Source organism: Peromyscus leucopus, chromosome 22 (assembly GCF_004664715.2).
Source record: "Peromyscus leucopus breed LL Stock chromosome 22, UCI_PerLeu_2.1, whole genome shotgun sequence".
Lineage (NCBI taxonomy): Eukaryota > Metazoa > Chordata > Mammalia > Rodentia > Cricetidae > Peromyscus > Peromyscus leucopus.
In genome coordinates this window covers 16,147,013-16,161,729 of record NC_051081.1, presented here as the reverse complement: position 1 = coordinate 16,161,729, position 14,717 = coordinate 16,147,013, and the positions used below count along the sequence as shown (strand labels likewise).

The 14,717-nt window shown below is 43.5% G+C and overlaps 1 protein-coding gene across 1 annotated transcript in view; it reads right to left on the bottom strand.

Moving 5' to 3' along the window:
- The window catches only part of Fshr (follicle stimulating hormone receptor), a 179,618-nt gene that overhangs the window by 91,145 nt on the left and 73,756 nt on the right, over positions 1-14,717 (bottom strand). The window contains exon 2 of the mRNA XM_037197963.1: positions 13,503-13,574. Within this exon, the coding sequence (XP_037053858.1) occupies positions 13,503-13,574 (72 nt within the window). The remainder of the gene's footprint in view (positions 1-13,502; positions 13,575-14,717) is intronic.

Genomic DNA, 14,717 nt, shown 5'->3' with positions numbered 1-14,717 from the left:
GGAGGCTACTTCTTAGAATCAAGAACGACTGTGCCAAACTACGCCAGAGATGATTTACTTCTTCAACATAAGGTTATGACGAGAAGTAGTTAGTGTATGAATTCATCACGTGCACAGTAAACAGAATCCACAAAGGCAGAGGCAGGAGAGAGATAAAGTGATTTTTATACTTGTCTTGATTTGGCTATGAAATTTACACTGAGATAATATGGGTTTAATAAGAGATAAGTGGGTACTTGCAAATCCCTGTTTCCTTTGGTTCTTGTAAGTTCTGTGTGAAGGATACCTATTCTATGGAGAGCCATCTTTTTAAACACCAGCTTGTGCTTTATCCTGAAATCAGTGACACTAAGTGCTTTTAGATGTAATTTAAGTCTGTCTATTCGATACAAGTTTCTATGCTATCAGGACATTGATTGATAACATCCCTGTATCTTACCCACAGAATCTAGAGTGGAGCACAGACTCAGGATCTGTGCCTTCTGACGCCATGATCCCAGCGTGTGGAGCTTGTTTATTTCAATTTCTCTTTGAACTTTCGGAGCTCAGTGGGAGTTCATTGTGTATAATGTTTAACACTGTATAATGTATAATGTATAACATTGTTTGTGCTGAGGAAGACCCAATGCCTATTATGACTTTGAATCTCTCTCATCAGTATCTGCTGCACAAAATATGTCCCCCATGCCTCTAGGTTATAGAAATTCTATGTTCACTGCAAAGGCCCTCTTCTATCTCTAGCCCCCACATGTCTAAACTAATTCAGCACCTGGTATTTGAACAGCAACTTTTAGAGTCCTGGTTGTTGTTTCACCCAAGTTCTTATTTCTACAAGCAAGTTATGAACTTCCTTAGAAGCAAATCCCACCTCTTCTTTTCACTCTTCATATGGAAGGGTGGCTGAAAAATGAGTAGACAGGTAGATTCATAAAAACAGCTTAGGAGCCACTGATAGGAATGGGTCTGAGAATGTAAGTGAGGTGCTGTTCTTTCTGATTATACAGAGTCATAAATAGGCGGGGGAAACTCACATTTCCAGTTGGCAAGGAACACCTATTCTGTTTATTACTGCTCCCTCCAGGAGCCCTCTCACCCGCCCACCTCCCCTCATTCATTTTATATACCACACTTAAAATTGGAGGCATAACCTTGTTCAAGAATGTGCAAAACAGGAACATGGTAATGAACTCCCGTTGTTGCTATAAACTTGATGAATGGCTTGTGGAGGAAGGGCATGGAATGGCAATCTCAGGCCAGTGATTAGCTCTGCACATTCCTCCTTCAGAACTCATGCAGACCAGCAGTGTTCAAGGTGCTCAGGGTTCTCTTGGGGCTTTGTTGCAGGAATGTCACTGGGCCGTGACTTCACAGGGAGGAACAAATAAGGTCTCTTTGTTTCTTTCCAGGAACCCAAGTGCCTTCCACCAGTGTGCCCTTCCAAACCAAGCTCGCTCACAATTCTAGCTGTATTCCGCCTGGAAGAAACTCTATGGGCTACCCCAGCTTGCGCCATCCCTCTGACTTCTACCCACTTCAGACTTCAAGGATACAAGTGATTTATTCAGTGTCCATTCTTGCCTAAGATACAGATACCCAGCCAGAGGGAGTGCTTTGGCCAGTGTGCTCGGATGCTCATACAGTGGCAGGCTCTGGGAAATGCTGGATGTGCAGGAAACACTTTGGTGTACAGCTCGTTCTGGAGCACCAACAGAGTGCCTTTCAGAAATGGCAAGGCACTTTTATAAGTGACTAATCAAACTTGGGACTGTTTCAACTATTAGATGTTCTCCGACATTGGCAAAAAGAACATATTTTTCTTTGCCTCATAGTCTATCATTGGACTAATAACAATGAAGCATGTGTTTCTACACACATTCTGTGCTTGGTTTCTAACTATTTCGTGTATATTTTATTAGCTACCCTGGAATAGAGTGATCACCATTTGTTTCAAATGGCATACCACACTATTCCTAGCGTGGGACTAGTATTATTATTCAGTGTTATTTACTGCTCCTAAACCAGGAGCACTGGCTTCACCTGGGTTCTACTGAATCTTAGGTCACATCCGGGCCTCTTTAATCAACCTTTCTGTATTAGTTGGAGCCCATATAGTTGGCATGCTCATTAACATTTGATGTGTCTCACTGTAGGAGCCACTAAGCAGGAGCTCAGGAAGTCCTCACTGGAGTTAACTAGAAGAATTCTTTTCTGGACATGGTGGCACATGCCTAGAATCCAGCACTTAGAAATCAGAGGTAGGAGGATCCATAGATCAAGGCCAATCTTGTCTGCATAGCAACTTTGCCGTTAGCTTGGGCTCCATGAGACTCTGTCTCTGACACTGATGGATTAACTGTCCTGTTTCTTTAGGATGAAGTTTTATGTCTTGACCAAAATATTTTGGTTGATCCTACATGCCAGTAGAATGCTCATTTTAAGAGGAGGCTGAGAGAAGTAGGGGGAAAAGGACAAATCCAATACATTTTGTTGACTTAGGAAATTTTCCTTAAAAACACATTGACAGCTCAAGTTGTGTGTGTGTATGTGTGTGTGTGGTGTATGTGGGTATGCATATGTGTTCATCAGCGTGCATGTGTGGAGGCCAGGGGTCAGTGTGGTTGGTGCTCTACCCTATTTCTGAGACAGGGCCCCTCACTAAACCTGGTGCTCACTGACTGGCTAGGATGGTTGGTCAGTGAATCTGGGAATCTCCCTGTCTCCAGGTCTTCCCCGCTCCCTACCAAGCTGGGCCAATTTTTAATAATGGATGTATTTACTGAGGCATTGGATTATTCATGGTTTGCATGATCCATACTCATGCTCAAGGGCATGTCCCATGCTGAGAAAACCACACAATCTCTCCTCTCAGCTTCTGTTAATGGGTTGGTGTGGGAAATTAGGTAGCTAACTGGTGCAGAGGGAGTTGTAAAGGAGGTGTGAATTTGTGTTTATATACATCCAGCTTCTCTCCATTCCAGATCAAAGGCAGCATCCTTCTATACCAGGTGTCACCTGGTCCTCTCTTGTTAGTTTCTCAGGTGGCACCCACCCATCACTGTCTGAAATTTGGAATATGAACATCTGGGTCCTAATCTTGGCCTTATCATTTATTAAATGTATGATGCTGGAAAAATGCATATAATCACTTTCAACCTTCTCGCTATAAAATGAGGGTGATAGCAGAATTGTTATAGGTAAATAAAATAATGTATGTAAAGTGGCTCATCCAATCTTCTGGTAAAAAAATGTGTCAACAAACTGGTTTTCGTTTGTTTGTTTGTTTCTTTGCGTGTTGTTCAGCTATGGGGTGACTCCTGGAGATCAGGGATGACACATTTCCTGTAGCAGCCAGCACTGACCAGCGCATTAGCCTCGTCAAATAACTCTCTGATGTACTGAATTCATTTTAGGGTCCAAGAGGATTTTGTTGAATCATTGCCTGATGGGTGGATTATTCTCTTGGTGTACATGGTTTCTCTTAGAGTTGCTCACAAGGAGGGCAGAGCAAACACACAGCATGTGCCTGAATCAGAAGCAGGTGCATGCAGCTTGAAGATGCTCCTTACACGCCTCACACTCACAGATGAACAGGGAGTGGTGGAAGTCACAATCATTTACTCCATGAACCCTGGAGAATCACTTGATGGATTAGCTGATGTCATCCATCGCTCTGTACTTGTCTCAAGCATTTGACTGGAGTCTATAAATCTCCTGCCTTCAGAAAGCCTCAACCAGTGATCTCTGAATTGGCCTAACTTCCATGACGTTCGTGAGAGGCTTACTTTGTGCAGGGTATGCATTTGTTATAGGGCTTGGTACTGCATTCAACACACTACCTTTCCCTCCCTCCCCCAGCAAATGCTAGTTTTACTAAATTAAGAAGTCACATTGCATGTGACTTCATTGAGTGTTATGTGTCACACAGACAAGCAAGGAAGGGGATTTAAAGGAAGGGATTAGGTTACATTTTAAACAACCATATGAAGACTGGCAGCAGGCAGTTGGGTACCGCTCTGCCCTTTCTTGATGGAGTGAGTCGTTAGAGCAGTATCAGCATGATCTTGGGAAGAACATCCTTTCCCATATGTAAATTCTCACGTGGGTGGATGGTCAGTCTGGAAATGTCCCACACTGATGAAGAGCCTGCAACTAGTAATTCAGCCCTTCAGAGTGGCTATGGCCTCCCCTCTCTTTTCTTTTTCTTTTTCTTTTTTCTTATTCTTACTCTAAAGGCAAGTTGTTTTAGAGGAGCCTCTTCGGCTTCAGAGTCATTAAGTTCTTCAGACTGTTTTCTTGACTGAGAAAGAAAAATTAAGAAGAAAAACCATGGAGGATCTGACTTATGAAATGAGTTTGACTGTGATAATCACTCATGGTATATATTCATATATATTATATCTACTGTCACTTTTTAAATGACATACATATAGTATCACTTTAAATATGTACTTTTAAAATTCATTGATCATATTTCAGTATGGCTGGAGAAATGTTTGGGAAAAGGATAGTGAGCTCTAAAGTGGTTTTCTTCTTAAAACACAACCAAACTAAAATGTGTGTGTGTGTGTGTGTGTGTGTGTGTGTGTGTTTCTATGTGTGTGTATGTGTGTTTCTATGTTTGTATATTTTTGTGTGTGTGTGTTTGTGTGTATGTGTGTTTCTATGTGTGTGTGTGTTTGTATATGTGTGTATGTGTTTCTATGTGTGTGTGTGTGTTTCTATGTTTGTGTATTTTTTGTGTGTGTTTGTGTGTATGTGTGTTTCTATGTGTGTGTGTGTTTGTATGTGTGTGTGTGTGTGTGTGTGTGTTTCTATGTGTGTGTGTGTGTGTTTCTATGTTTGTATATTTTTGTGTGTGTGTGTTTGTGTGTATGTGTGTTTCTATGTGTGTGTGTGTTTGTATATGTGTGTATGTGTTTCTATGTGTGTGTGTGTGTGTTTCTATGTGTGTGTGTGTGAGTGTGTGTATGTATATATGTACAGCTCTGTAAGATGGAAAAAGGAACCAAGAGGTAAGGATGACAAATTGACCAACCTCCTGTTATTCTCGTTCCACGGAGCCCAGCCTCATCCTAGGTGCTTGGGAGAAATAGGGGAGGAGCGAAAGCTCGAAGCACGCAAGGCTGGGCTGAGACACCCCTAAGACAACGGAGCATGTGTGCTCTCACTCCTCTTACTTTGCATTTGCACGCACTTTTAATTTAGCAAAGAACCCTCACATCCAAGTACAAATTACATGTTTGCAAAACATTTGGCACCAAACATTGCTATCGCTCTGCACAGACTCTCTTTAGAGCTTCGGAGCCACTGGGTTGGTTGACTTCCACTATATTCACACGGGCTCCTGTGGTATTTATCCCTCATTGTTGTGCATTTCTCTCCCTGGCTGTTAAATTTCTGAAATGGACTGAGCTATAAAAACACATCCCTGGTCATTTGATTTCTGTGTGGGCTGCCCAGGGTGAATCTGAGTACTGCAAGGGAGGTTATGAAGTGTTAGACTCAGATAGTTTATTTGCTGAGGGGTGGACAGGTGAGTGGGCCCAGAGTCCGTCTGAGTCTTTTGCTGTTTAAAGCATCTTATTAAGTTATAAATTCCCCACATGGATGCGGCTGTGATGGGCATGGGCTAAATGAGGAAATAAAAATAAATAGTTTGTGCATTGATTGAGCTTGCCTTTAGATCACATCTTTATTTTAATACTACCCTATTAAAAAATAACTAGCAAGAGTCTCCAGAGCAGAGCCATGAGAATGTTACTAACTTGAGCATCATGCTGCCTAAACTGTATCTTCTCTGGGTAGATACTGACAGGGAAGAAAAAGGAGGCCAGTTTATCTCCTTGTCTATCTGTGAGTGCTGTTTGAAAGTCTTTCCCACAGCCCACCTTACCAAGAAATGTCAGAAGAGCAAAGCATGCTGATACAGAAGTCTTAAAAGCTAGCGATGTCTCGGCTGTTGATCAGAAAATGGAAGCTGACTGCACTTTCTGGCAAGCCAAAAGTGCCTTGAGTAGTACCTGTCAAGTGTCTCTACTTAGAACTCTTAGCTGCTGAGTGGAAGACGCCACGAAGGAATCACTAGATCATGAACGTGTTGGAGAATGAATTGGCAGACGAGGTGGGAGACCTTAGGGTGAAAGATGTGATTAAGGGAAATGATGCTTTCCCAAGGGAGAGATGTATGACCCGCAACTTGGCCACCGAGACTAAATAGTCCACAGTGGGGCTCTCGCCTCTACCCTTCCCCTTTGCAGTCCTTCCCATCCCAGGACTTCCCACTCGGGCCTCATGGATGAAGTATAAGTGACTGAGGAGTGGAAAGTAGTAATGAAAGAGAACTGGGATTTTCTCCAAAGTTATAGATTTTAGGAACTCCGTTTTCCCTTTCAGATCTACTCATTCTCCTGCCAATATGTGGAAGAAATAAAAGCAAAGCAAACAGGTAAAACCACCTGGATGTGAATACAAAGCTAATAAATTATTACCTTCTGAACTTGGCAGCTTTTAGATACTGTAGGAGTAAATTTTAAGGACTCTCTTAGAAACAGTTGAAAACAAGGAGACTTATGCGAAACTCTAAACCACAAGAACAGGAAAGGTGGCAAGAAGAGAGCATCTGTGTTCTTGATTGAAGCAATAAATACAACAAAACCACTTATTTTCAGAACATTTACACAGAACAGAAGTGAATTAAGGACTCATTTTCTGCACACTAACTCATCTTGACCTGACTTAATAATGACAACTTAATGGATCCCACTCTTATTTTTCCCAATTGCTAACTTCATTTACAACTCCCAGTTTGCAAATTCTTAGGCCTAAGTTACTCTCAGTGGAAATGAGTTAGTGCAGTAGGTCTAGAGAGTGCAGCACTCCAAGAAGGGCCTTCCTTTGTTCTGAAGCTTGCTCGGCACAAAACCACTTGGGACTTGATTCCTGGGGGTACAAATGTGCAGGAACAGGAAGCCCTCTCCACTAGTAAGTTACACATGACACCAAGTAAGGCTCAACCGTCTTTGGTTCCCCCAAGTTCTCTTACTTTATAGAGTAACTCTGTGAAATGATGGTTGCCGTGCTCGTGATGTGGCTGGGTCCTTGCTACCCATCCTGACAACCTGTTGAGTTCAAGCCACTGAACTAACTTTCTGGACCCCACATGTGTGCGTGGCTCATGTGCACCTACATGAATACATAGCCACAATAAAGAAATGTAGTAAAAAATATAAAATAGTGTTTTCCAATAGAATACTCCTCTTTTTAATTGTTAATTAGAATTTATTGTATGGCTATAACTATTCTAGAGGTACATTAGCATCAGTAAAGAAGCATTAAAAGGGTTACTGTTGGTATTTGTCAGAGAAAGTAGAATCAAAAACATTTCCAAATATTCAGATATGTCGATTTCCAAAGCTCCATGGGGTGGTGGTGATAAAACGCTACCTGCAACCTAGAGGCACTGGATGCCTCTCCCCACCTGGAGTCAACCCAATCCACACCGGCCTCCCTTTTTCCACAGACACATATGGACTTGTCGTGCTCTCTCTTGCTAATTTCAGCAAGTGGGACCCAAGGCTTTTCTTCACTAATTCTAAGAAGCATAAAGGGCTGGGCAGGAAGGGCCTCGAAGCCCTTGGCATGGAAGTGTCGAGAGGGCAAAGCGATGGGACTCCGTGGCCATCGCTGCTGTGGTTTCCTGATTTGCTTCCTTTCTTTCATCTGTCCAGAGTGAGCACCAGGGACTCTGAGTTGGGAGGAGCCTCAGCTCTGTTTGGTGTACTTGCAACAGTGCTCACTCTGATTCCCTCTGTTAAAGCAGCTCTCCCCCCACCATGATCTGGAGGTGGAGGTTGCCATGTCAGGCCAGTGTTCTGGTTTTTTATATGCAAATAAATCACTTGATTATATTTCTTGTCCTTATGTTATCATGAATATTTCAAATGAATTTTATATGGTTCATATTTATGGTTTGGGAGCTATTTCACTTTTTGGCTCTCTGCCGTCTCATCTGCATATACCATATCTCAGCTGATGTTGATTGGTCTCATTTACATATTCATCATGCTCCTATTTTCAAAGATATTTTGTTGTAAACTGGCTTTTCTTCCCCCCTTCAGTGTTATAATAGCACATAGATGTGTTTTTAAATTGTGCTCATTTCCATACATAATTTTTCTGGTTACCATAAATCACCACATTGTCACCTGCTCCCCCCACTCTATTCAGCATAATCTTCACACTTTATACCAAGCTGACATATGGCTCCAAAGTAATTAAAGACAATGTAAACAGTTTACAGTGCACTTTGCAAAGCCACTTCACATTGCAGAGAGTTTAATGATTTCCGTTTTCTCCCAGCAAGTCCCAAAGCAATGAAGAGTTGGGAGGCTGGAGATAAGGATGCTGATGAAGGCTAGAGTGTGAACAGTGGCCCTGTCATCTTTAATGGAGAAGCTTCTGTTTTACCCAGAAGACTCTCCTGCTAACTGTTCCCAAAAACAGAACTGGGTTAATGAACCAGGAAGACTCATCTGTGAGGGTTAGGATGTACATACAATTTTCTTTTCTTTTTGGATGGGAAAAATCATGGTCCTTTTGTAATTTTAAGGAGGAAGAGATGAAGATCCAAGCCCATCAGTGTTCCAGATATAGAGATGGGATGTTTAAGATGCTGGACAACATTAGGAAAGGGGAGGTACCATGAACACATTTACAGCTGATGGATAGTTAGATACTCTTACAGCACAGGGATGGGTCTAAGCAATGAAGGAAATAAAGATGTGCAATCTTAGAATCTGGGCAGTCTAGTTAGGTCCATATGCACAAAGCACATCCCACTCTGGAGTATCCTTTTCTATGGCTTATTCACTGTTACCTTGGGCAGAAAGTCTGATCTCGGCAGACCTGTTTCCTAATCTGCCAGATAGCAATGATGGTGAGACCTATGGCCTGTGCAACAGACAGGGAGGATGAAAAACCACAGCTTTTTAACAACATCAAGGTTTCTCCCACACTGTCCCTGTCCACTGGCTTGTTTTCTGTCACCCACCACAGCACAGCAACCAGAGTAAGAGTTTCTGAATTAACATCCGACTGTGTCATCCCTCACACTTGCCCTTATGCACACACACACACACACACACACACACACACACACACACACACACACACACACCACACACACCCCTCCTTTATCCCACCCAATGCTTTTGCTTTGTCAGTTTCTTTAATAGTCAGGGGGCCCCTTCACACAGGAGGCAGCCCTGCTTTGAAGACAGAAGCCTTCTGCTTGCTCATCTTGGCTCTGCCAGCCCTCATTCAGTCCGCACAATGTACTGGGTCATAGAGCTCACCGTGAGACTTTGGTGCACGATTCCTTTCTAGGCTGTCACTTTCATTTGGGTAGCCACCCCTCCTCCTGCAGATTGCCACACCAATGTCATTTCCCTGGAAAGAGTCTCCTTAACCTTTCCAGTAGGGAAGAACTACTACCATAAACTAACACACTTTCCAACCCCTAGTCTCTATAGCGACTATCAGCATACAATTTCACATTTACTAATATGACATTTAATTTCTCACAATACTATTGGAATATAAATTCCACAAGCACAAAGGTATGTTTGTCTCTACACAGTATTGAATCCATGGTGCCTCACAGAGCCAGGTATATGTCATCAATATATAATAAGCACAGACATAAAATGAGTGGACATAGCCAGTCATTGGTGGCGCATACCTTTCATGCCAGCACTTGGGAGGCAGAAGCAGGCTGATCTCTGAGTTTGAGTCTAGCCTACAGAATGAGTTCCAGGACAGCCGTGGCTACACAGAGAAGCCCTGTTTTGATAACCATCACCCTCAGAAATAGTGAATATAGTCAGTATAGGGTGACAAGAGAAGGCTTTTAAATATGGACAGAATATACTAAATAATAAAAATTGCTATGGTCCATAGAGAAGAAGTGGATAGGCAGATAGATGGGTATGAACCTCTGTGGTGACACAGGTAATTATAAAGTCAAAATTAAAATACAGTTTAAGATAAAAATACATAAAATATTATGTTCACAACCAGTGATATGAACATTTGTTAAACTCCTTTCTGTTCTGAGAGGCAGAAGAAAAACTCCCAGCAGGCTTAAGGAAAGGAAGGGAACTTAATGGTTCATTTAACTTGATGGCCAGAGAGGAAGAATGGTTTTAGAAGCAGCTTTATTCAGGTTCTAGGGGCCTGAGGACTCGGCCCTCTCCGAGCCTTCCCTTCTGTTAGGTGAGTTCTGTCCTCATCAACACCCCTAGTGGATAGATGGTGACCAATGTCCTGGCTTCCCTTCTTTGAGGAGTTCTATTCCTGAGGAAAGAGCTGACCTTTCCACTGCCTAATTCCATAAAAGTCTCATGCTTTGTGGCTTGCCCAGATTACAGAACCAACCCTCTAGCAGCCACTGGAGCTGGGAGACATGGTGTTCAAACTGCCTGCCACCTCAGTGAGGAGCTCATCTTTGGGGATGGAAATGTTTCCCCCAACCATATGTAGTGTGAGGGAGAAAAGCCCCACAGGCAAAACTGAAGCCCCTGAAGAGGTGCTGTGGGTGGGGGTGGGGTAGTAGGGACTCAGATAGTTGGGTAAACAAAGTCTGCAAAGGAGCAGGTGGTTGGGGAAGGTTTCTGGAGTGGAACTGAGAGTGGAAAGATAGCCGGAGTTATCCTGGCAGGAGTTTCTTATTAGCATCCTCTTTGCAATAATTATCACTGTAGTTAACATTCATTGAGGACTTCACTGTGTGCCAGGTACTAAACCAAAGCCTGTTAAAGCCATCACTTTCCCCCATCCTCCCCCAAAGTCATTAGATCTCACAATTACAGTTGTTGTTTGAGACCTTTGATAGACTAATTAGACAGTTTCGAAGAATTTGTAGCCAAGTCGCAAGTGGGTGCAGGTGAAGAGGTGACTGAAGGGAGGGAGGCGGGAGGGCGGGGGAGAGCATTCTTTCTGAGGTGTTCATGAGGAAGGAGAGGAAAGCACATGGTGGGGAGGGGCTATTTAAGAGAAAGTGTTTCCTTTTTCTCCTTTTAGCGGGATAGGGGTGAAACTTGGTCATATGCAGGGCGAATTAAAGAGATTTAGGGAGAAGGAGACATGGAAAATGAAGCCAGTATTTATTAAATGTAGGAAATGGGTTAAACACTGAAGGAAGAACCCAGGTGACAAGGAGGGATGCAGAAAGGAGATGAGAACTTGGCAGTGGCACAAAACGGGATGTTGGAGGACGGAAGGAGGGCGAGCCTGGAGACGACGACAGGGAGCTGGCGGTTTCCCCAGAGTCAAGGCCTGTGGGATTGAGGATGATGCTTCAGGGTGGAAAGAGTTAAAAGCTAAGTGTAGTTTCGCTTCATATATCTCACTGCAAGCTGCTCAGCTAATTGATAAAAGTATGGGGCAGGAACGGATATGCTGCGTCTGGAGATGCTGCGGTACCGAACCAGCTGCCTCCTTGCTTGTATTATTGTTATGTCAGCTCGTCTTGGCCAGCTCTTTGACCATATGATGCTCTCACCTGATGCTGGGTGCCCTGTGAGGGGCCAGTCATATCTGTCAGGTGAAATTTTATGGGTGGATTATTTGTGATAGCCGTTATTTCTGTCTCTATGCAGACAGAAGGATGTTGGGGGGACCCAGGAGTATCTTACAATCATCTAGCATATGTTACATCATTGGCAGGGCATTGGCCAATCTCCCAAGGAGCATACCTCAGCCCAAATCTCTCCGGCTCTACAGCTTTCATGGTAAGCTCTGTTCAGATTCGTGCCTGACGTGTTGAGTATCTTTACCAGGTAAAAACATTGGAAGTCAGCACATTTTAAATTGAGTTCTCATCTGATAAAACGTTGAAGGTCTCTTTCTCAAACACAGATGAGGAAGCAAAGGCCTTAAAGGAGATTTCAAGGTTACATAGTCAGTTTACATGGAAACTAGCAGTCCACCAGTGCTCTGCCCACTGGCTTGCAAGCAGGTGGTTTAACTGTGGAAGCACAGTGCTTTTCTCACTGTGTTCCTTTTGGTAATCGATCACTTTCCCTCTTCCCTAGACATCAGCAAGAAATACTCTCTTTTTTTTTTTTTTTTTTTTGGTTTTTCGAGACAGAGTTTCTCTGTGTAGTTTTGGTGCCTTTCCTGGAGCTCACTCTGTAGACCAGGCTGGCCTCGAACTCACAGAGATCTGCCTGGCTCTGGCTCCCGAGTGCTGGGATTAAAGGTGTGCACCACCACCACCCGGCCAAGAAATATTCTTAAAGGGAAGGGGAAGAACTAAGTGGAAAAATCCCACAGTTTCCAGGAGAAACACATGAACTGGAGGGTGGCTTCTACCTCATCACCGTAAAAATATTTCCTTTTCTGAATACTCCGCGCATCTCTGTACTGACTGCCATGTAGGTTCTGAACCCCGGCTGTGTCAGTGTGGAGAGCATGCCTCCCTTCTTAAATCCTAGGAGCGGAGGCCAGAGGCCTTCAAAGAAAGAAAATGTTACTTATGATGTGGGAAGATTCACTCTGGGTTGGCTTCTGCACCCCACTTTGAGAAAATCCATTTGGAGCCAACTCTAAATTAAACCACATCGATAAAAAGGCGGTGTTTGCGCTAGCAAAGGAGACTTCTTGGCCAGTCCTGTAAATGTTCTCAGTACTTTCAAACATTTGCATATCAGAGACTGATTGTTACTTGCACAGATGACTCAGGAACCAGAGGTCTAAAGGACACAGATGTGAGGTCTTGCTGTTGATTCAAAACTAGCCAGAACTAGTAGAGGTATATCTTTGAAAGAAGACTGTAAACAGATAAAAAAAATGATTTCTTTTCTGAGATGTCTAGTTGAAGGGTTCTGGAAAGCAACCCTTTCTACAAAAACCAAACAAGAGTGAAATGAAATGCTGACTGTGACCGTCACACTAGAATCAGCAATTGTCCCTAAACACCATTGGCAGGAAGCATGATAGGGAGAGGGAACGGGAAGCTGTGCAAAAGATGCTCGGCACATCAGGTGACTTCTAAGTGCAGTCCTTCCCATGGAATAGAGGTTCTAGGACGTGTTCCTAACCACTACATCCATAGGTGCTCAGGACTTACATACAGCATGTAGGTCTTGTATATACCATGTATAATCTTCCCATATATTCATGTGTACTGCAGCATAATCAACTCTAGCCTACTTGTAATATGTAATGCAATGCAAATTTATACAAATGGTTATAATAGTTTATCAGTTATGGAATAACAATAATAAGAATTATACACACACACACACACACACACACACACACACACACACACACGCACACACATACAGAGCAGGACATTTTTTTCCCAAATATGTTTAATCCATGCTTTGTTAAGTCTGCTGACAGGGCCCCCTGGTAAGGATGGACACATGTATAGAAAGCCACGCTGGACATGACCCAAGTCCACCCAAAACATTCACACAGTCGCATCAGATACCTACATTTTCTCCAGGTCCTCAAATCCAGAAAATGATCCTTTGGGGATGACTCGAAGCTTGGTGAGCACAAACCTCCTGAAAAGAGAGTGGGTATAAAGCATCACAATCTACCTGATCATAAGCAATTGAGTGATTGATGACAACACCAGCTAACAGACAACACACATGGGGTGCCTGTTGTGAGAATAAGGGTTGAGTATGTTCCCTCCCTCTCAGAAAAGTGCTAGTCCGGGTTCTGTTTGCATGATGAGATGAATTTAAGGCAGGTAAGGTTCTTACCATTGTATTTCAAGAAACGCTGAGTAGCTGAGATGAACAAGGGTCACAGCCAAGGCCTGCCTATCAGCCACGAGACCCTTCTACTTCCCTGTATCAGCCACCAGTACATTGTCCTCTGTGGTCACACCGAGCTGACCTTGCATCCCGTTCCTGGGGTGGGGTGGGGGTGCAGTCAGGAGAAAAGTTCCTGCTGCTCTCACGTGTTCACTGCAGTGAGCTCACCTGCCTGGCCGTCCCCATGGCACCTCCTGCTCGTGAGCCGTCCAGCATCCCGCCCTAGAAGAGCCCCTCCCATCCCCACTCCACCTTCCCCCTCTCTTCTAGGGAACCACTACTGCAAATTCCCTTCCTTTCTTTCATGCATCTCAAGCTTCTCTTTCCCCTCCTCTGCTGAATTCCACCGTTGATATTAAAGCATGACATCGTTTTCCCTGCTCATGAAGTCTTCTCTTGGCCACAACCACCTCCGGTTTTCTGACATCTTTTTTTGTCTGAAATATCTGCCTCACCCTTGCTATAAAACAACTAGCACAGGGCCCTGCTCCTGTCCTCACTCAGGGAAAAATACAAATTGTGTACAGGGGCATTCAGAACCCCCAGGGGCTTCCTGCTCTCTGTTCCCTAGCTCCTCTAACCTCTTTTTTTTGTTTGTTTTCCTGTCCAAAATTTGATAAATTGCTTAGTCAATAGCAAGAGTTTGCAATGCATGTTTTAAGTAACATTTTCAGGTTCATCGTCTCTTGACGTCTACAGACAGCCTCCTGGCTTGCCCCTCATCTTCCATTTTCTCAAATTCACTTTTTCAGCTAGGTTTTTCCCAACCTCTCTATGTAAAATGACAACCTTCTTGACATGTCCCCTCATCCCCTTTCCTGCTTAAAAGTTTCTTCATGTTCCTTCTGGCATGTTCTACATTCTTCTTTCTTGCCCGCCTGTTCA